General features: G+C 38.5%; 2 protein-coding genes across 9 annotated transcripts in view; one reads left to right on the top strand and one right to left on the bottom strand.

Moving 5' to 3' along the window:
* LOC110833086 (uncharacterized) overlaps positions 1 to 21,358 on the top strand; it is a 53,428-nt gene that overhangs the window by 3,203 nt on the left and 28,867 nt on the right. The gene's annotated exons all lie outside the window — the stretch shown is intronic.
* On the bottom strand, positions 2,756 to 20,285 carry LOC110833096 (uncharacterized). Of its 6 annotated transcripts, none has more exons than XM_022070739.2 (4): positions 20,016 to 20,285; positions 16,451 to 16,688; positions 13,752 to 13,982; positions 2,756 to 6,317 (listed from the first exon to the last, which is right to left on the bottom strand). In XM_022070739.2, exons 2-4 carry the CDS (start codon positions 16,677 to 16,679, stop codon positions 5,938 to 5,940), a joined length of 840 nt encoding a protein of 279 aa, XP_021926431.1. In that variant the 5' UTR covers positions 16,680 to 16,688; positions 20,016 to 20,285; the 3' UTR covers positions 2,756 to 5,937. The 6 variants fall into 6 exon arrangements, with proteins under 6 accessions (XP_021926431.1, XP_021926430.1, XP_021926427.1 ...); XM_022070738.2 differs by having other exon boundaries at positions 13,674 to 13,982; positions 20,016 to 20,282; XM_022070735.2 differs by lacking the exon at positions 2,756 to 6,317 and adding an exon at positions 9,390 to 10,529 and having other exon boundaries at positions 13,674 to 13,982; positions 19,921 to 20,274.

Raw genomic sequence — 21,358 nt, 5'->3', positions numbered from 1 at the left:
AAAAGTAAAGATGTAAAGGAAGTGTCATCAAAGACTTTCATATGAAAACGAAACTTGTTAACCGTAGTTATAGGTCGCGGCATACTTGTTTTTATCTTTGTCTTTCTAAGTAACTATTTAGTTTCTCTTTTTGGAAGTAAGCTATTAGACGTATTGAATTTTATGATTTAATTGTGTACAAGAGCAAATTCGATATAAAGAAACGCTAAAAAGCGTTCGAAGACAGGAAGAAGTAACGACCAACAGTATAAATATGGCACATTTGCGTACTTTAGTAACTAAAATTAAATTATATTATTTGGTTATTCCGTCAAATCACAATGTAAGACTTGAGGTTCTCACAGCGGTGAGTATGAAGATTTCTGTCTTCTGGGTTATTGCGCTGTGTAGTCTGGTCGATGTTAACCAACGTTTCAGAGGTCATACTGCCTCCCTGATGACGGAGGCAGTATGACCTCTGAAACGTTGGTTAACATCGACCAGACTACACAGCGCAATAACCCAGAAGACAGAAATCTTCAATCACAATGTATTTAAATTGTAAAAAATGTAATTGAGTTTTAAATTTAATATAATTTTACACCTGATGATGGTTTAATAAAATCGAAACATGTTGTAACTGTTCCAATTGTAAATCGATTATTCGATATGGAACACAGAATGATATTTTAATTATTTTAATTATTTTAATTATCTTAATTTAAATACATTGTGATTTGACGGAATAACCAAATAATATAATTTAATTTTAATTTAATAAATCACAATATGACGCAACTACACTATTTTAGTAACTAAACTAAATTTATTGGGAAACTATTTCGACTTTTCAATGCAAAACAAATGTTTGAACATCGATCAGTTAGAAGAACGCCTATTACCTAGACGAAACTGGTATCCCTTATGTGTTCCTTTCATGAACTTAGTGTAAAGAATATAAAGAATCAAAAAAGTGGAAGATGAATGAGGACAGAGGACAGAGAATCGGATACTGGTCATCGCATGTAGTAGTCCTTCCGTCCTACCAGAGCACCAGGTTTCACTGCCTCGAGAGAAATATCGCATGTCCTGTGAAAGTGGCGTCTCTCTTCTCCCGAGGCCAATTTTTGTTTGAAGATTTTACAGCCTCGAGACTATTTCGTGACAAATTTTTTAACTGTCTTTTCACAGAATTTGTGTTTCTGATCTTTTTGCATATATTTATGCCATTATTTGATCAAAGACAGGTTTCTTCCTGTACGTCGGCTGTGAAAAGTTATGTCTTTAAGGAAGAAACTTATATCACAAATTTTGCGAAAAATATGTCACATAGATAGTTTGTTTGTAATGGAGTATAATTACAAAACGAGATATTTTACTACTGCACGGGTATTATTAGGATAGAAAAATATAGAAGGCTGCGATGGCTTGCACGTGTAGCTCGTATGAAGGACGCAAGAAATTCTTGCAGAAATTTCATATGGAAACGTCTTGAAACGTAATCACTCGGAAATTATAGAAGGAAATGGGACAATAATATTAAGATAGATCTTAAGCAGATGGCGTGGGAGTGTAGGAAGGGGGTGGAACTGACAAATACGTGTCATGTGGTTGGTTTTGGTTTTGGTTTTGACACAGTAAAAGTTGGTGTTTTGCGCAAAAGCACAGTGGATGCAAGTTTTTCTTGGTTTTGGCAGAGGTGTGTAGACAGCTCTGCGTTTTTGTTGCTTATGGTTATTTAGGGGTTAATGTATGCGCGGTCTTGTAAGCTGAAGAAATATCAAGTAGAATCGACGTACAGATATTGAATGTGAACGCCTGTGCGGACACTGGTCAGGCATGGGAGGAAAGAAAAATACGCTAGTAGTCGCTCATCTAGTTAAGAAACGCCCCGCTTCATATAGAAATCGAAGATAATTTTGGGCTGGATCATACATATTTTTCGAAAACGTACAAATGGAAAAGGCAGTTTGATTGGAAAACTGTAATTTAAATATACAGTCTCTGAATTCTAACTTGCGTATAAAATGTATTAAAATACATTGGTGTGGGGTTATAAAGGAGCTGGAGAAAAAGTTATTTGCAGAAGCTAGATTGCACTTTTGTTTGTATATAACTGGATGTAATATGAGCTGAAAGTGATATAATAATTAACTCTTCAACCAATGCTATCCTATATATATATATATATATATATATATATATATACCAAAATAAAATGTCATTACTTCAGGGGGAAGGAAGAACTTGATCATCTTGAAATTCCGGCTATGTTCTACACCAACGCGGTGCCCGCGGGCGCCATGGCGCCCGCCAAGGCTTTTTTTGGGTGCCCGCGTTGATACGGAAAGATGTTATACTGAATAATGAAAGCCGTTCAACCATGAACATTATAAAACCAAAGCACAGATCTCGACTTACTGATGCCCATCTTGACGATTGTTTGCGAGCAGCAACATCATCCTACACTCCCAAATAAGAAAAAAATGGCCGAAAAATGCAGTGCCAAACATCACACTAACTTCCCACTTGAGTAATAATAACTGTACTTATAAAAGTACGTATTTTTGATTGCGTGGTTTCTTGTATCATTAAACGTCGTGTTGTTTTGTGTATTATTTAGTGTCCATATCTTATTTGTCCAGAGAAAAGAAAATTTGGCTTTGTTAATTGGTTGGTGCCCGCCACGATCTCATAAACTCTCAAATGTGCCCATAGGCACAAAAAGGTTGGGGACCACTGTTCTACACATTCGTTAAACATAAATACAAGCGACTAATGGAAATAAATTAAAAGTTTATTTGCATTTTTTTCTACACATCAATCTTACAGACAGAGTTCCATGAGTAAATTTATTTAATGCTTTACATATATACCCTTATCTGTAAAAATATCAAATGTGTATGTTGATTTTCGTAGTAAAGTTACAAATTATTTGTGTAATGCAGGTTATTACTGTTGGTCATTATGACATCGGTTTTGATATCAAATCTGTTGTACATTGTAATAACGTGTGTTAAGACGAAAGCATGTTCGTAGTATACAGACGAAATTGTAAGAGAACATAAAGTACATAGCTTTGCCAACAACATACTAGTATTTTTGTAGTAATTAAGACTTTAACACACAGTATCAAATTATAAATACTATATCAAATAACACTGGAATATTTACATACAAGGTACCAGAATTTGTGTTTTGAAGTGAAATATTATACCACGTTATCGGTGATCGAGGAGTTGGTGCTGGTATTCAACTACAACCGGACTACACATAATATCCTCTGGCGATGGCAATATCCTTTACGTAATTGTTCCGACGCTAGATCAGAGGATAATTTGTATCAGTCATTTGTAAACCACATGAGCCCACTTTCTGAAATAATTGAGCTGTTGTTACCATAGCAATTCACCAGGAGCAAATAAATAGTTTCTTACAAGATCGCTTTGGCCCAAGTCTTTACTACGCGTGGGAAATAGTATCTAGTCGTTTTCCCGTAAAAACGACAGGAGTCCTAGGCTCATGTTATTTTATTTCCCGGTTTTGGTTTAGACTTCGTCCATAAAGAAACCACTTAAACCCAAAGAAAACTAAATTATCCACCCCAACATTGAAAAGACACGCATCACCACATGAATCATAAAATTTTCCTTCAATATAATTTCGGTTGTTTCTCAACAACACGAGTCCAAAAGTAACTTAAGCTATAACTCTAAATGCATAAGAAGCTAGTGGGATACATCTATAAAAGCGCTAGATACTTGCATATTATTCTAGGGGAAAAAAGTTGTTTTAGCTTTGTCGAAAGTGATATTTGTAATATCATGTTTTTCTGTTTTTTAATGACCGATTCAGTTGTCAACCAGCACATAAATTCACCCCTTATCCTCACTCCTCGCCCACATTAATAATAAAACACTGGGAAATCATATTTATACAAAAATACAGACTGTAGATGACTGGGAATAAATAAATTGTTATGCTTATATGTTCCGTTTTCATTACACTAATCTCTACGACCTCTTCCCTTTTTGTTTAATATCGTGTGGTGTGTGTGGAAGGTAAAAAGTGTTGAATGTCGACTGGCTAGTAATGTGATAAACTATTGTTATGTGTGTCCCTACACGTAGCGCAGTGACGTCTGTTTATTCTCTCTTTACAACCTTAGAGTTACTAAGTTATGAAACACATTAAGCCTATTCAATAAATAAATGAATAAATATTATTACATATAAATTAATATGGCATTATGCCATTCGTATTTTGACTTTCACCAAGTTACTACATTTTCAACTGGTGGGTGGCAGCTGCATCTAAGATGGGTGGCTTCAAGACATGGGTTACGTTAAGATTGTCGTAGTACGACCCGAGTGTTCTACACCTCCGAAACGAAAGCCTGCTTTCGGACACTATCCTAAGGTAGTTCCAGTTACTTCCGTCTTTCGAGTGAAAATTTTCAGAGCCATTTCGCCACCAACTTTCTGTGGCCATTCCTTGTTCGCCTAATCGTAATCACAAACCCAGCCTTCTTGTTACCGTCGTCATGAAAGTGCTAATTGATCCATATTAAATCACGAAGGTTTTATCTGGCTTCATCCTTCGTCGATCCGAATGTTTTGCTGAGAAACTTGAGTTTAAAGACTTGGAATTCGTTCTTTTTCTTTCAAAGAGACAACATTCATAAAAGAACTGCCGAAGTTGTTCTGCATGCACTAATCATTAGAGTTTGGATTTTAAAACTCTTGACTAACTCGTTACAAAGGTCTATAATTGTGTTTTTGCTCTGTTGCTGAATTTGCTTTATTGTCATATTCATCTAATTACGTGTAGATCAGTTTACTTTCCATTGTACAGTATTTATACGTTATTTTTGGGGGTAATTATATTCGGAACATCAAGGAATGAGACAACGGAAATCTCGTCAGTTCGTGTGCAAGACATAAGGTAGATTAAAGGGGTAGCTTACTTAACCTTAACGTTTTACCAGCTAGTTGTGTCCTTAACTGTGAAAGATTTGAATGCTTTAAAGCCCGTTCCAAAGTTCAGTTGTTCTATCTTGCTTTTTTTTCCTTCCTATTTTTCTTGTGACCGACGAGATAAACCAAGAATCAACGTAACACACCGGGATGCTACACTACAGACTTTAGTTATTCCGTCTTGCCGTATATTCGTAGATGTTGCGTGTGTCTCTTGGAGCATACTATGTCTATTTGATTTCAGGAATTCTGTCCTCTTGCGTCTTTAAATGTTGTCTCCGGTTTAGACGACTTTGTTATTTTAAGTGTGTACTGTCTAGTTACGTCTTGTTTCTTCATTTTTAGTGACCGTAAATATTGATACGAGTATAATAAATCAAATGACGTGTTAATTTGTGTTATTTCTTTGTCATTCGTCATAATTCATGTTTCACTTCCAAGAACTAGACCGGAATTGTGAGCCTCAAGGAGCGCTCTGTTCTGTTTCTGAAGTTTGTTTTAGGTATATAGTATATTGTATATAGGTGTAATCTTTGATCTGTAGTTTCACTTAATGGATGAAATACCAAATATGCAGGAGACTCTCGTTATACACGTGGATTGCTTTCCTGCTCATAACGAAAATGTGCAAAACTGGAAACGAACAACAGCTGCTTGTTTGGTGTTAAACTGGCTCCAGAATCCGTTGATGCCAAGTTTATCATCTGCATCAGATTCCCTATTAAGTCGTGAGAAGGTTTAGTTCAGGTTATAAATAGGCTTTAAAATTTGGCTACTTATTCGATATCGCTACTATTCATAATACTAAAATAAAACCGCATAGCGAAAACAGGTACAAGGAGAATCGCCTGTGTTTGGATGATAATTTATAATTAGCTTAAATATTCGCCGGTATTTTGTTCCATAGCTGTTTTGTTGATTTCCTGTCTTGAGAGTGTATGCCTGCCGTACATGACTGAACCCTGAAACTGCTGTTACGTTGTTACTGTGGTACTGGTCTGTGCGCTGAGTAAGCCAGGCCGTGTGAGTCCGTGAGAGAACGGCCTCCTATAAAATCGTTTCTGGACCAGAGCCCCCCAAGCCAGCCCTTGTCCCCCTTATCGAAGTGATTGCTATCGTGGATGTGTTCGTGATGCGCCTCTTCGTAGTGTACGACGTTGTTCGGGTTTTTACTCTTCTTCCACTCTAGGAAGAGTTTCACCACGTTTATCAGCGTGTTGATACCCACCAGGATTACCATCTTGAACTCCATCAGCTTCCCGAACACATACAGGAGTGTGAAGATCTTCAGTTTGATGAGTAAAGCCGCAATCACGAGCTTAATGATAGTGACGAGCTTCTGTATCTTCTTCTTTGTGCGACCTAGTAACAGACAGAAACGTAAAACGTCATCAACATGAGCATCAGGCTGTTGGCTTATCCAACAACTGGCAATGATGGTGAGATGGCATGTGTTTGGCCACGTAAATACACGACACGGAGGTTTTGTTGCAAGCAGTCTTTGGAATTTAGTACGTTTTGTAGTAAGTAGCAAAAGAAATGTTCTACTAAGAACACTGGAAAATTCCGACTTTTTTGAAAAGAATATTGTGATTGGTGGTAAAACTTGTGTCATCAATTACGAGCCACAAAGAAAACGCCAAAGATTTTAATGGAAAAGTCTAGAGTCTATAATACCAACTTTGCCTGTTACTACTTTGCTCCGCTAAAACAAACACTGGACAAAGCAAAGTTTTCAGACGTTTAAGGCAGCTGAATCGTCTGAAATACGAACAGATCTTTGGTAAGATAAGTGTATTTCACATCATGACAATTCGCCTTCCCACACAGTACTTCTAGTCAAGCGTTTTTTGACGAAAAAAAACAAATGCCAGTTTTGAAATATCACTGTATTTCCATGATTCGGTTCCCGTGTAGCTTTTCATGTTCACATCACTAGAACTTGCCTTGAAAAAATTTAATAAAAATCAAATCTTTTGAAGATATTAGGAGAAGTGCGATGACAGTACCGAAAGGACTTCTGGAAAATTGTTTCCAATATTTTCCAAGTATTTCAGGTATTCTGTACGAGAGTAAAATCCGGAGTCCAGTATGGAACAACACTGATTAGTGTTTAATTAGTACGCGTTATTTTATTTTGCAGGACCATTCTAGACATTAAATTGTCATACTCGTATGTCCAAAACCATCAGGTGAAGAGCTTGATTTTCGTGCCGATTTGAGAAACAATTCTATGATTACGATCTGTTCGAATTTTTATTATTTGTTACATCGGTTTTAAAAATGGATATTTTGACTGACCTGATAAGCGACGTTCATCATTTTTTATCCTATCACAGGTTATATCAAAGAATATAGCCGTTTATTGGCCAACATGAATATTGTACCCTAATGATACTGATGATGATTCAATTCAATTCTTTTTATTGAATTGAATCATCATCAGTATCATTAGGGTACAATATTCATGTTGGCCAATAAATAATGTTAATAATAATAATATACATTTATGAATAATAGAAATTAATGATTATGTATAAAGACTAATTAATACATTCAACATAAATTACATTCAAGAACAGAGTAGACAACGAGAAGAACTCAACAAGATTAAATGAGATAGAAAATAATTAAAATAAACAATGAAACATTCACAGTTCAGGTGGTTAGAATATGCAAGAAGTTTCATAAAGCAGAGTAACAAAACAGATTAATAGGAGACCCAGAGAGACCTGAGAAGGTGTCAAAACATGCTTACTAGGAAGGGAATGGGGTGGAGTATGGAAACAATCCAAGTCAAGAGCCCAAGCAACACGTGCTGGATTCATTGCAACTCCTCTATACCACTACACGTTTTGACTTTGTGCATAAGAAAAGTATGCAGGTTTCAGTAGCATGATGTATATGACGACTGGTTAGATTGAAAGCTAAAATATGTACAGTGATAACTTAGTCCGTATATATAGTATATATTGAATAGGCCGTCGGACATTTTCCGGTCCCTGGGCCTCTAGCAACCTTTTAGGATGGATGAAAGACGGAAAGTTGAAAGGATTTTTCTGTTTCTTGGCGAGACTGATGGCTGTCCCCTGTTTTACGGAATCCGAAGACTAATCACTGTGTTCACAAAAGCTCGCCATTAGACTCGATCGTGGATCACTTGGATTTAGTTCGTTGCTCGTGTCTGCTGCTACTGCTTATTCAGCGTACTTGAAGCTGACGTGTACTCAATCCACAATCCGAGGGCGCTTCCAATTTTGTTGACAAGTGACACACTTAAGTTGGGCTGGGATCGCACTGTGAATAATGTGATGGCTACTGGGAGGATAACCGGATTTGGTTTCTCTACGGGCCTGATTTCCTGCTTGCTACCGGGTCCAGACGGGCTTTGTGACCCTCCCAGCCACTTCCCCAATGGAGGCCTCATCATGTCAGGGTTGCACCATGATGCTGATCACACCACGATCTCGTTTTGAGGTTTAATTTATTTCACTCTAGGATGGAGACTGTTTTAGTTTTTTTAATACTGTGCAGAGGAAAGGCGTCTGTCCGCTTTAAAACATCTTCAGAAACGACTCATCGAGCCAAGCAATAAGACGTGTCTTTTCAAGGTCTCTGATATTTATTTGACGCATATTTGAAGTCCATTTTATATACTATATAGAATACGTTGTAATGAAAGCCATGCTCTTGATTAATGAAACATGACCCGGATTCATATTTTTGGTGTCGTTACAGGCACGATTCTGGTTCTATTTCTAGTTACAGCCGTGGTTCACTGCACCGATCCTGTGGTCACGAAGCAGGACTCTTAGCTTTGACTGCAGCTACAGCCATGACTCATTGCACTGACATTATGAATAACAATTTTTGTTGATAGTGCGCAGGACGTATGGAGAACGCTGCATAATTATGAACTTAAAAATTTGTACTCCTCCCCCAGTATTGTCAGGGTGATTAAGTCAAGAAGAATGAGATGGGCGAGTCATATAGTGCACATGGATGGGGCAAGATGTGTTCACCGGGTATTGGTCGGGAAGCCTGAGGGGAAGAGACCTCTGGAGAGACCTAGACGTAGATGCGAGGATAATCTCAGGCGGGATCGATCGGAGATAGGAGTTGAAGGAGACCGGATATTGTTGGCCCAGGATAGGGTTGGTTAATTCGGTGATGAACCTTCGGGTTCCGTAAGCCATCTAGTTAGTTAGTGCGCAGGATTAATAGTTCTACCTTGATTAATAGCCCCAAACGGAAACAAATTTACATAAACCGAGGAAGTATTAATATTTATATTAGGGGCAATAATTGTTGATTTCGTGGGTATTTCCGTTTCTTCTGTCCCCACGTGTTCCGTTCTTTCATCCACTGCATGGAAAGGACGACGAGTATTAAAAATTTCGGGGACTTGTATACACAGGGAATATTTCGAAAGTATTACAAAATATTGCTGAATTTATTACATAGGTAGAAGTACAGCAAATAAATATAGGATGTTCGTATTAATAGACATTGTAATATGAATGGAGTAAACGTAAATCTGTTTTGTACATTAATTATGTTTGTGAAATATTTACATTTCAGACACTTCGAACAAGATTTGGTAACATACGTTTCACATTCGTAAGAATTTGTTTGAGCAGAAAGAAGTCTTCCGGTACAATGAAAGACATAAACAAACTAATAAATATATGGCTATAAATAAATTACAGTATCATGATTGGGTTATAATAGTACACATTTCGGATATGTAAACACACGGAAAAACATTTTAATGCAGTTTGCAAACACATATTGGCACTTAAAAATAACATGCAAATAGAAATTTAAATAAATTATTACATAAATAAGTTAGGTTAAAACTCTTTTTAACATTTAACAATGACTACGTGTAAAAACATTGAAGCAGATTTATTTAAAGCATTCTTTGTACAATTTAAAATGTCTAGCAGAAATACATAACCATAATTCGGAAATGCAAAGACCACAACGGTTTGGCCTAGGCCTAGGAATTTTGTACGTATGAGTAATATGGTACGTTTTGAGCAGGTTTGTTTCCATAGTTTGCAGCATTCTGCGCATAATGTGCTGAATTCTGTGCCGTTTGCGCGTGGCGTTCTGGATCTTGAGAATCTCTCTGGGCATTATTTGCGGAATTTTGTGTTGGTTTATGCGCAGAATACGCTATGTCGTGTGCATGTTCGGCAGCACTAACACCTCGGTCTCCGTTGTAAGTCCCTGATCTAGACCACAGTCCACTCAGCCATCCCTTGTCTTCTTCGATCATGGGATCGACGTGATGTTGTTCATCATAGTGATGCTGATGATGTGCCTGTTCATACGAATACATAACATTTTCCGGCTCCTTTTTCTTTCTCCAATCCATGATGAACCGTATAACGTTTATGATGGTGTTGATTGTTACAAGTAGCACCATTTTAAACTGCAGGAATTTACCGAACACGTATAGAAATTTAACAATTTTAATTTTTATGAGTATAATCAAAATTATCAACTTAATAATAGCTTTTTTAATCATTTTCTTCTTCTTCTTTTTCTTCTTCTTCTTCCCACGACCTAAGAAAAAGAAAACGCAATACTCTTAAAGTGCGGGATGTCTATTTGGTTTAGTTTCAAACCTATTTCTTTACTTCCAACGCAAACAAATTTTTATAAGCTAATAATTACTACTCTCGTGCTGTGGTCTATTGATCGTAATATCTACAGTTAACTACTTCTGCTTTCGTTCTGGTCGTTGTCCATTTGTTACCAAAGCGTGATTTGATGCAGGCAATCTCAGATTTCATTCAGTACAATAAAGTTTAATATCAATGAACGAAAACCGATTTATCAGTTTTAAGTTCAATATTTTTATCAGTATTGTCCAAACATGGGCGTACTACCGTACTTTCCCTGATACGCCACACTGATACGACAGAGGCTTTTCATGAGTTGGTTTCTGTCTTCATGTTACTCGACGGCTGTTTTTCACTTTTAATTTACATTTATCTGCAATGAGCAGTAATCATTTCTTCAACATCGTACTTAAAACGTCGTTTATGAACAAGCACCATATATCATTTTTAGTAATATATCTCCTCCTGTGATTTATATAGGCGTGTAAAACTGCCTCCAGTACCTAAATATTATTTGCATGAACACTGTTATAAACACTACTGTCAATAATAGCTTCACACATAAGAATACCTCATTTACAGAATCAAAGGTATACATGATGTTTAAAAAAAAATTGTGATTAGAGAGTCCTCTCTCATTTATCATTGATTATATTTCAGAAGTAATATGTGGATTTAGTTAATTTTAGTATGAAATGTTTACCATGGGATATAGGAATTCTATATATATTAAATTAATTTGCATCAAATTCAAGATTTTGTTTGCACGAAATAATAAGAAATGTTCATTCAATTTGTTTCCATGAATTGCAAATATTTGGGCACTGCCTAGTGACAGCAGGTGTACTGATCGTTGTGCGTGTAATAATTTTTGAGCTGAATAAAATATATTTTAGTAAAATCTTAAAATTAATTTTAGTTTTAACACAATTTTGTTAATGATATGATGCTTATAAGACGACAGATCCATTATAAATGTCTTTTGTTCTTATGGATGAAGACATCGTTCATCGGTAAGAATATGTATCGGAATAATCCGTTTGAATTTTCAAACATTGTAGAAATTCTTCCGAAATGTCTATTCATGTTTCTTCAAACACATGATGCTAGTCGTAAATATGTAAAGTTTGGAAAGGAATCTTTCGTTAAACATGTCCAGTCTAAAATTCTTGTACTTTTGTCAATCCAAGGACTGAATCCGGGTTCCTGTTCTTTCGTGCGCCTTGTCCGATAGAGGTCTCAGACATTGTGAACCTGACTAAAACATTTCGAATAAGAGAACGATCTGAAAAATGTAGATTCTCACGCGGCGAGTATGAAGATGACTGTCTTCTGGGATGTTGCACTATGTTTTCTCCTAGAGATTGACCGATATTTCAGACGTGCTTTCTGCCTCCATCGTCAAGGCGATGGATAAGCCGTGCACAAAATGTACGTTGCGATATAGGAACAAGCGCGCCCTGAAAATGAAGGCAGTAAGTACGCCTGAAACATCGGCCAATTTCTACGAGACTGCATAGGGCAACATCCCAAAAGACAGTCATCTTCATGTCAAAGTTGTTTAAACTGCTGTTGTCGCTTGAATTGCCAGTTGCCATTTTCAACAGCCTCCTGGTAAGGCGTTCTCAGTCCCTTGCAGAGATTACAAAATGTTTAATTCTAAAATAAAATTTGTTAGCAATATAATTGCACAACCTACCACAAATTCCATGTGTTTTAATACATTATGTCTCTTGTCGTTAGACTTTTGACTTGTGATATTATCATGCTGGTAATATCGATTACCGCGTACCTCCGGTCAGTAGTATTGCTGCTGTTTAGATCTTGTGCTGCAATACTCTCTCATGCCACCCTAGAGGCTCGGGTTTTAATGGAAAATTCACAGAAATACAAAACAATACGCAGATAAAAGTATTTACAATCGGGCCACTATTTACAGTTTGTGTGCTTTATACCTGCAGAAGTTTAGGATTGGTTAGTATTTACAATTCTTATTCCGTCTAGTAGTTAGGAGCAGATTATTATTCATAGTCTCTGTACTCTTGACAGTTATTGTTTCAGAACATTCAATTTTTGCAGTTTCCTTGCTCTTATTTGGTAACATCTTGACAGCGAACGGGTATTTGCAGTTTGTGTGCCCTTACGCATCTGCTGTTTGAGAATCAGTCCCTTAGTTATAATCTTCATGTCCTGATATATGTCTGCTATTTGGGATTCGGCTAATACGTGTCAAAATTCTGTACAAAATTTGGTAGTTCTACGCAGCAAAACAAAACATAAGTTCAAATGAACATGGGTTTACAAACGCGTCCTGTCAGAGGTACATCCCGGCAAAGTACTCTGTGTAGTGACCGTTTCAACTGATATTCAAAGCTTCGGTAGTAACTTTTTTGGGACCTTCAGACATGTTACTAATTCGACTCCTGTGTGTCTGAGCGGAGAATTGACTCGTCATACAAATAGAAGTACCCATCTGCGCAGACTAACCGTCGTTCTAATACGTGTATAGAAACATCGTCTGAGTCTCAGTTCTGAATGAGTTTTATATATTCGTCTCATTCGTCTATTTTTAGTATTTTATAGTTTCTACAGAATGTAATATATTAGTCTAGTGTCAAGTGTTCTTAACGCTCTTGCGTGAGCGAAGAACATCCCCATGAACCCGTCCGTATCTGCACGTGTAACGTTTTTCGAAAGAATGGGACAGGAGTTTTCATAGTCGAAACATATTGTTCCGCAACAATCACTTGGGATCATATTAGTGCAAGAATGGCATAGGATCGCGTTGGTACAAGAACAAATAATCTAAGACGTAACATTTACCTCGGGTCGCATTAATACAAAAACGACCTACGTGATATGGCGTGAAAAACACTTTTGGAGCGTTGGTGAACTCGAAGGCTACACCCTCCCAGTCTTGTTTCTTTCATCAGTTCTCGCTTCTCTCGTAAAGGGCGGTTTTACAATTTAGAGGAAGCATTCGTCAAAGAATAATGTACACGTCAAGTGTGAATGTGTTACTCTTAAGCTATTTTATGTAATTTGAAGCAGTTTTATACAAGCATGCATTGTGTTGCTAGGTTACCTGTTTCCAAGCTTCTGTGAACATTCCCAGCTACAGATTGTGTCCTACTATATGCATGACCAAGTGTGTTGCTATCACCGTTTTCTGCTGTTTGTATTCCATCTGCTTCTTCGTCGTCATCATCATCGTCGTCGTCGTCGTCGTCGTCATCGTCCTCCTCATCTCCAACTTTCTTGTCGTCGTCCTGGAAAATCCTCGATATTCCGTCGCTCACGAGGTCCCCAAGCATTTCGAAGATACCTGCCTCTCTATCTCCTGGTAGCTTCACTGTCTCCTTCTCAGTATCAATGCGTATGTCGTCCTTCAGGTCTGCGAAAATAAACATTTATTTAACTATGTTATATCACCCTCTTGTCCGTATTATGATCTTTAAGGGGATGAAAACCGCCTTACAAACAACGAACATCCGTTAAAAGACAATTTTTAACGTTATTAAAAGATCTGTTTAATTATTTAATGGAAAGAAATTGTATCATATTTGGGAGGCCCCGGATTCAAATTTTGGGCTATCCCGGGGGCCTTCGTGGCTTTATTCGGAACCTCCAGGCAAATTCTTGGTAGTATCTTGTTCTCAATTAGAGGTTTGCGCTAGTCTGCAATGTTGCAGATACCCGAAGGGCAGATACACAGTCACAGAGGAATGCTGCAAGCAGGTGTACCGATCTCTACTGTGTAACTGTTTGTACTCGAATATCTTTAATTTCGTTGTACAGTTGAGCTAATTTTTATACAACGTAGATGTGTATACGAGAAGCAGCTTTTTGAATGAACATGTAGAAGGTTGGAATTTATTCACATTTCCATTGTTTACTTGATCGATATTCAGTGCAAATGTCTACTAGCCTTACTGCTGTGCGCAGGTGTTCGCGGTGCGTCAGAAACTTTGTCCACATACACTGTTACCAAATGCAACGATGTTTATTAACTTACCCGTGACCTTCGCCGAGCCGTCACTGGTCTGCACATGTTTCATTGGAAACTTAGCTGACGTCAGGTCTTTCAGAGTTCAGTAGACGGGTTAATTTGTGTTTGCAGTGACCTATGACTCAAGAGTTGCCTCTGGTTAGAAGACGTTTTCACGGAAGTGCACGTATCAACCATTCAGGAAAGAGTTCTGTCGGGCAAATTCATTACCACAGCCCTGACACCTGACTTTCTGTACAGCTGTACTAATCAAATTGAACAGCAGTAAAGAGGGCAGCGGAACAACGGTCCCGTTACCGAGAGAACTACTTTAACTACTTTACTGCGCAGAAAAGGCGCGTGAACGTCACCTTCTTGCTTATGTTTATCTCCTAAATGTTACCTGCAGATTATTCGAACAGCTGCTTTACTCAATGTAATGCGTAGAAGTGTATGACAATAATATAACGAATTCAAAGTGCTGGGCTGAAGGAATTCGTGTCCCTTTTAAGATTTTGTAGACTGTGTAATGATTATATCTCCTCATACATTAAGAGCAGTTGTAAATTGTGAATTGGTAAGGATGATGATGAAATTACCCGTGGCCTAATTTAAGGTAATGTCTTGGTTTTGCTTGGAGTAACTGAGAAAGGCAACGAAAACTTAGGAAAAGGGGTTGTTAGAGCTAATTAATGTACAGTATTCTTCTGAAAACATGAAGAAGCCTGAGTAATCACAGGTAAGATTAGCCGAGCATTTAGAAACATTTAGAATGTACATTGGTCAGTCTTTCACAAACGTGTTATAGTACCGAAAGCGTATCTGATCGGTGTCTGCTTTGAGGCCTTTGCCATTTTAAACAGGTCTTCGTTCACAATGTGTCGCTTCTTTTAACACCATTTGTGGGCAAATTTTCTCTAAAGAGTGGGTAAGTTATATGAAAAAGTACAGGGAGCGACGTACGTATCCATATATATTATTTTCGTTAATGCTTTCCTGTTCCCTTCAGGTCTGTTGGTCATTTAGTCCGTTTGTTTCGAAGTATCATTTACATTGCCCCTTCTAGAATCCATCTTGTTTCATCTTAACCTCCAATTTCTTCACTCGTGTTTACGCAGAACGTATAAAAAGACAGGTGATCAGGCAGATTAAAATATAATTGGGTCTGAAATCTGGTCTACGCTTTAAGACAGAGTGATTATGATCATATTTGGACTTAAGAGTGGTGAAGTGGCGGAAGGCTGGAGATTATTGCACGCTGAGGAGCTTTATAGTTTGTACTCTTCGCCATATATTATCATTAGATGAGATATATTGGGCATAGAGCTTGCAAAATTTGGTGGGAAAGCCTGAAGGGAAAGATCACTCGGAAGACCTAGGCGTACATGGGGATAATATATGGGCTGCAACTGTCATAGCTTTCTTCGGTGAAAGCAACGTAGTCGCCGGGATCGTTTTTTAGGTAGGAGTAGAACAATTAATTACCGTCCCTGAAAATACCGATATCACTACAGTAGTCGCGATAAATCGATGTTGAAATTAAGAGAAGACAGAAATCTTCATACTCACCCCTGTGAAAACTTCGAATCTTACAAATCAAGAGAAGAATAAGACGAATAAATCCGTGAAAATTGGTTCTGTTGTTGTGCTCCTATGGTGCTCTTTATGGTGTCCGAAACATTAAATATTTATATGGATACAAAATAATAAACACACCCTTAATTTTTAGATTGTTTTATAAGGCTGTGGAACATGATAATTGAGTTGTCTCGCCTGTCTGTTTTTTTGAATTGCTGGAAACGTGATCCTAGCCCGACAAATGACCTCATCTGTCTCGATTAGTATTGAAATTAGTTTCAGTGGGGAAACTGTACCTAGGCCGACGAACGCTCGCACGGTGCTGTCCTGCAGGCACTTGCTTACATCGTCCAGAAAGACGCATTCCACGATTGGCCACCAACTTGGCGTCTTCGTCTCGCGACTCTCGACAGCTGTCGTGTGGGTCTGCGTAGGGTCGCTGCAGCCGTTCGATGTCACGAGGACCAGCAGCACGACCAGAGAATGACTCAGTATTTCTTCACAATATCTGAGTAGTGGTGCCATATTGGTACCCTGCAATGCAAGAGGGAGATGCGTTCGTCAGAGGAGAAAGTAGACACAGTATTTGTAAAGACTCCTTAAAATATGAAGGAATTTATGTAGGGTCAGAGGGATTGGGCCAATCAAAGACAGGAATGAGGGGTGGGAGTTAAATCCCTACACTTCCTCGAATAGCCACTAGTCGGTAGGTTTTATATGACGGAGCCTAAGTAGAACATGTGTTGGATTTTACCGTCCCCAGTGGCCCTGGCCGACTATTGTGAACGCATTAATTAACACGTGAGCTCATAAAATGCGGGGAATATCATGAGCTAAGTGACTATCAGCTTATCTGTCGTGTTGGCTATCTATTTCTTTGTAGTCAAATTATGTCGATCATTGCTCGTCTGTGTGCTGTATAGACTGATGATATAGCAAACGAGTTTCTCGCTTTGTTTCAGGACGGATCTACCTGCAGCAGTAAATCACGATTTGTTTGGTTCGCACAAACGAGTTTTGTATTCTAAAACTTGTACACGTTATGACCTCTTCGAGCGGAAATGGGACAAAACGAAGTCGTCTTTAGCTTGAGCATTGCTTAATTCCGCTTTGTGTAACCGAATTCACAGGCAGTTTGTGCTGTTCATGAGCAAAGTTTTAGTGCTGTTATTTATGTACTTATGAGGTTCTAGGCGCCAGCCGACGTATAACCCGGTGTGGTGACATCCGGTCCGGGCGTTCGTTTGCTGTAGCCACGGGATCGACTCCAGTGGTGTGTCCGACGCTAGTGTGGTTACAGCTATATATGATTCGGTGTTTTTATTTAGTGTTCTGTCTTACGACAGGTCCATTGCTCTGCCCAAAAAGAGCTCTCCAGTTTTCCCTATTCTCGGCTTCTCGTTTTAATTCCTGGAACGTCATCTTCTTTCCTTGTTTAAGATCGTCGGTTAGCTGTATCAATCTTCTTCCTAGTCCTCTCTTTCCTTCAACCTGGCCTTCGGTGATATCACTCAGTAATCCCAGAAATATAATGGTATCTCAGGGTAATCTGGTGTAGTGGCTCGTCGGTAAGCAAGGTTCTCTCGACACTCAAGGAGTATAAGTGGAAGACCGTTATTGAAGTTACCCTTGCGTGAAGGTAGCGAAATCTCGTAGTCGATGCAACTGGAGACAACACAGATGCTAGTTTTGAAGATGTTCACTTGATTAACTTTTCGGCACAAGCAGGTGCGAAACCCTTCCCATTGATATTAGGTCAGCGCTGTAATTCGGCTGTTCATGCACTGAAATTTAAGGAGCAAGCAGATGGCGTCTGTTTGACTCGAAGACCAAAACTTGAGAGGCCGACAACACCACAAGCGCGGCCCCCGCATCCTGTAGTTGTTGGCAAATTTTGACTTGAATACGGCGATCCGATTCGTCACCCGGTGACGTCGGAAACCTTATTCGAATCTCATTGGTTCAAGTCGCCCCATTGCTATTGTTCTAGAGGAACCTTCATTTCACAATAATAATCACATTCCACGCTATTTACCACTAAACTTCACTAAATCGCACTATATTAAGGTGTTCATTGTACATGTCTGTCTGTGACCACTTACTAGAATGCATTTCAGGGGGTGTGGTGGGGATTTAATTATTTAAATGGCGCTGGACCATTGCGTTAATAGTATCATCGATATATCTGTCAGCATGTATCTACTGTGATATTGTTTGTGTTATTTGTGGCTCTCGTCGTGACTTGTGTACAACGGAAATTTTTGACACCAAATTTGGGTTTACGAGGCACTGTACTGCATTTATTGCACAAAACTTACAGGAACGAAGTTTGATATCTTTACGCATTTTAAATGTGTGAAGGAGAAATATTAAAAACAAAGACAGCGATATTTACTTATTTAACTGTCCTGTCGACTGGGCTTTAACGCTGTGTGTGGCTAATTGTAGGTGGATATCAACATTATGACAAACGTTCTGTCTCAAGAAGATGTTAATTTCGGCAACATGAAAGTCTCACACGAGTTAAATTAGACGGCAAGTGTTGATGTTCAAACCTTGATATTTGTTGTTCGGATAAAATTTTCCTTGCCGTTAGTGTTTCTTCGGAAGGTGCATGATACAAAATTCATTGTTCGGCTAAATGTTTTGTCATTATCTGTTATTTCGCTGGTATAAACATACCAGAACTTTACAGAACACCCCATGCCATGTGCACACATACCAGAGAACTTGTCCAATTAATAATTATGAAACTCAATTGTGTCAAATAAACCAAGACCAAGATGAAGATGGCTGTCTTTTGGAATGTTACGCCATGTAGTCTGGTAGAAGTATACAGACGTTTCAGAATGCTTGCTGTCTCTATTATCAGGGCGAGGACTCATCGCCCTGATGACTGAAGGAGTAAGCACTTCTGAAACGTCGGTAAACTTTTACCAGGCTACATGACGTAACATTGCGAAAGACAGCCATCTTCATACTCGCTGCCGTGAGAACCTAAAATCTTACAGAAATTCTTGACATGAAAGTAACGTTGATTATGTCTACGATCGTATTAAGTGTTTAAAACAATCTTTCATGACAGATATTTAGTAAAAATCAGATTTTCTTGGAAATATTTTGTACAAATAGGAATTATAACAAGTTCTGGGAACACTTTATCGTTCCTGTTTTACTTGAAATACATCATTCTGTAGGCTGTGGTGATGCTAATAGAAGCTATAGATTAATAATCAATTTGTTTACTTATTGGCGGTTATAATGCGTTTGTATGGTTTCCACATGAAAGTTTCGCAAATTTACTGTATTTTATAGTCTACATAAAATGGTTCAAAAATAATTTGTTGGCATGTTCATTATCTGTTTTCAACTTGCCTAGCTCTTGAAGTTAGTTAGTTAGTTACCGCAGTAAAACCGAAACTAAATACAGATTTTGCGGAGCCACCTACATTACAAATCAACAAACGTTGCATATTTTTAAATCCATTACCTAAAAAATGTGTCAGAATTCTAAGCGTCTGCGGTAGTGGCATAGGTGCCGGCATTTTTGTTTTGTTGATGAAGTGGAATTGAGAAATACACAAATGGGTTAGCCTCATGTCAGGTTTGTTGAAGATCATTTAAATGATTCAAGATTTACTAGAGCAGACAGACTCACTTATATGTTACTATAAACCTATCTTAACTAATGGAGAAAAATACTTTTGGAGAAGCTAATAGTCATTTAGCTGTTCAAAGTGTTCTTCTCCGAAACGTTGGTACGTACCTACGAATCCACACGACGTCACGACCTGCCTTCTTCTTCTGTTAGGCCTACCTATGACCAATCACTTAAACACTGAAATTGAGCTTGCGACTTACTTTTTATCCAATATTCACTGTGTCAACGTGTGAAATTCTGTGTTCCACGCGATCACTTTTTACACAACAGCAGAACAGTTGTCGGCTGTTACCATACCGACATATCGACGAGCGTTCGTTGCCTAGTGATGCTTTCCGTGACACGAGGAACTGAAGATGCAGAGAGTCGACATGATGCGGTTCTTTCCACCTTGCAAGTCCAAACGATTATGACTGCAAGTCGCGGTTGTTGATTATTTTAAACCAGTTGTTTTTGTATCGCTGAACAGTCAAGGAAGGGAAGAAGCCCCTCTCTGCATCTCCCACCATCTTCCCAGCGCTCTTCGCGAAATATAGGCTCTTGACCGTTTTACTAGTGTTGCTGCTGAGATAAACAAGCGTAGATCACTCATAGACCTACATTTTTAACAGCTTCAAAGAGGGATGTAGGTTTGAAATTGAAATCTTGAGACACCGTTAGAATATTAGCTCACAGTCACAGTATGTTTAACAGGTTCTTCATTTAGTAGGACGGTAGTGGGGAGGAGATGTATGAAGAAGTTGTTTGAGATGCATTGTGCTAATAAGTCGGCTTGCTTGGGAACCGGCGCACAGTAAATACTGCACATTCGTTGTGTTAGAGTTCATTGTTTTCAAACTCACAACTTTGCAAACTCGGCAATATTGAAAAAAATGTAATTTCACAATTCTCCTCGTTTTAGATGTTCTTCGCGATACAGCGCGAGCGAAGAACACAGTGTGATCCTGTCCATGCCCCTCTGTCGCTTTTTTTTTGTGGGATATACACCTTGCATGAATGGTCGCCATTGTTCCAACTGGGATGATCATGGCCCGTGGGGGTAATAGTTTTCTCGGCGGTTACCCGCAGGACTGGGATCTTATTTCCTGCAGGTCTCAATCTGTGTGCCCTGGTATGGTATTAGTGAAAAAACTACCTAAGACGATCCAACGACCTCGGATCGCATCAGTGCAACAACGACCTAAGTGAGTCAGTGTACTCCAAAGAGTGAACCTTTCTTATCTTGACAGAGACGGGCTGAGACAGGTGTGGTTTGTCTTGAAAAATGTAAGAACCGTACAAAGTGAAATCAGAGCAGTCATGTTTAACTGTTTCCGGTTTGCTCAGTGTTGATAAAGTTTCGGAGTGCTGCCATACTTGCTGGTAATTTTTGACTCACGGAGCGAGTATTCATTTCTCCAGAAGGTCTCTGTTCCAAGGAATTAGTAAAAGGCAGTAAATCCGCTGTGTTGCTCATGTATACGTATCAACAATAATCCTTTATTTATTTGATTTTTCTTCTTCCCTTTCTTTTATTTTTGCTTCCTTGCTTTCGTTTTATTTC

This window comes from Zootermopsis nevadensis, unplaced genomic scaffold (assembly GCF_977971745.1).
Source record: "Zootermopsis nevadensis isolate Lab colony 2312 unplaced genomic scaffold, Znev_1.0 Znev_ptg000001l, whole genome shotgun sequence".
In the NCBI taxonomy this organism is placed as follows: Eukaryota; Metazoa; Arthropoda; class Insecta; order Blattodea; family Termopsidae; genus Zootermopsis; species Zootermopsis nevadensis.
This window is presented reverse-complemented; position numbering and strand designations above follow the sequence as displayed.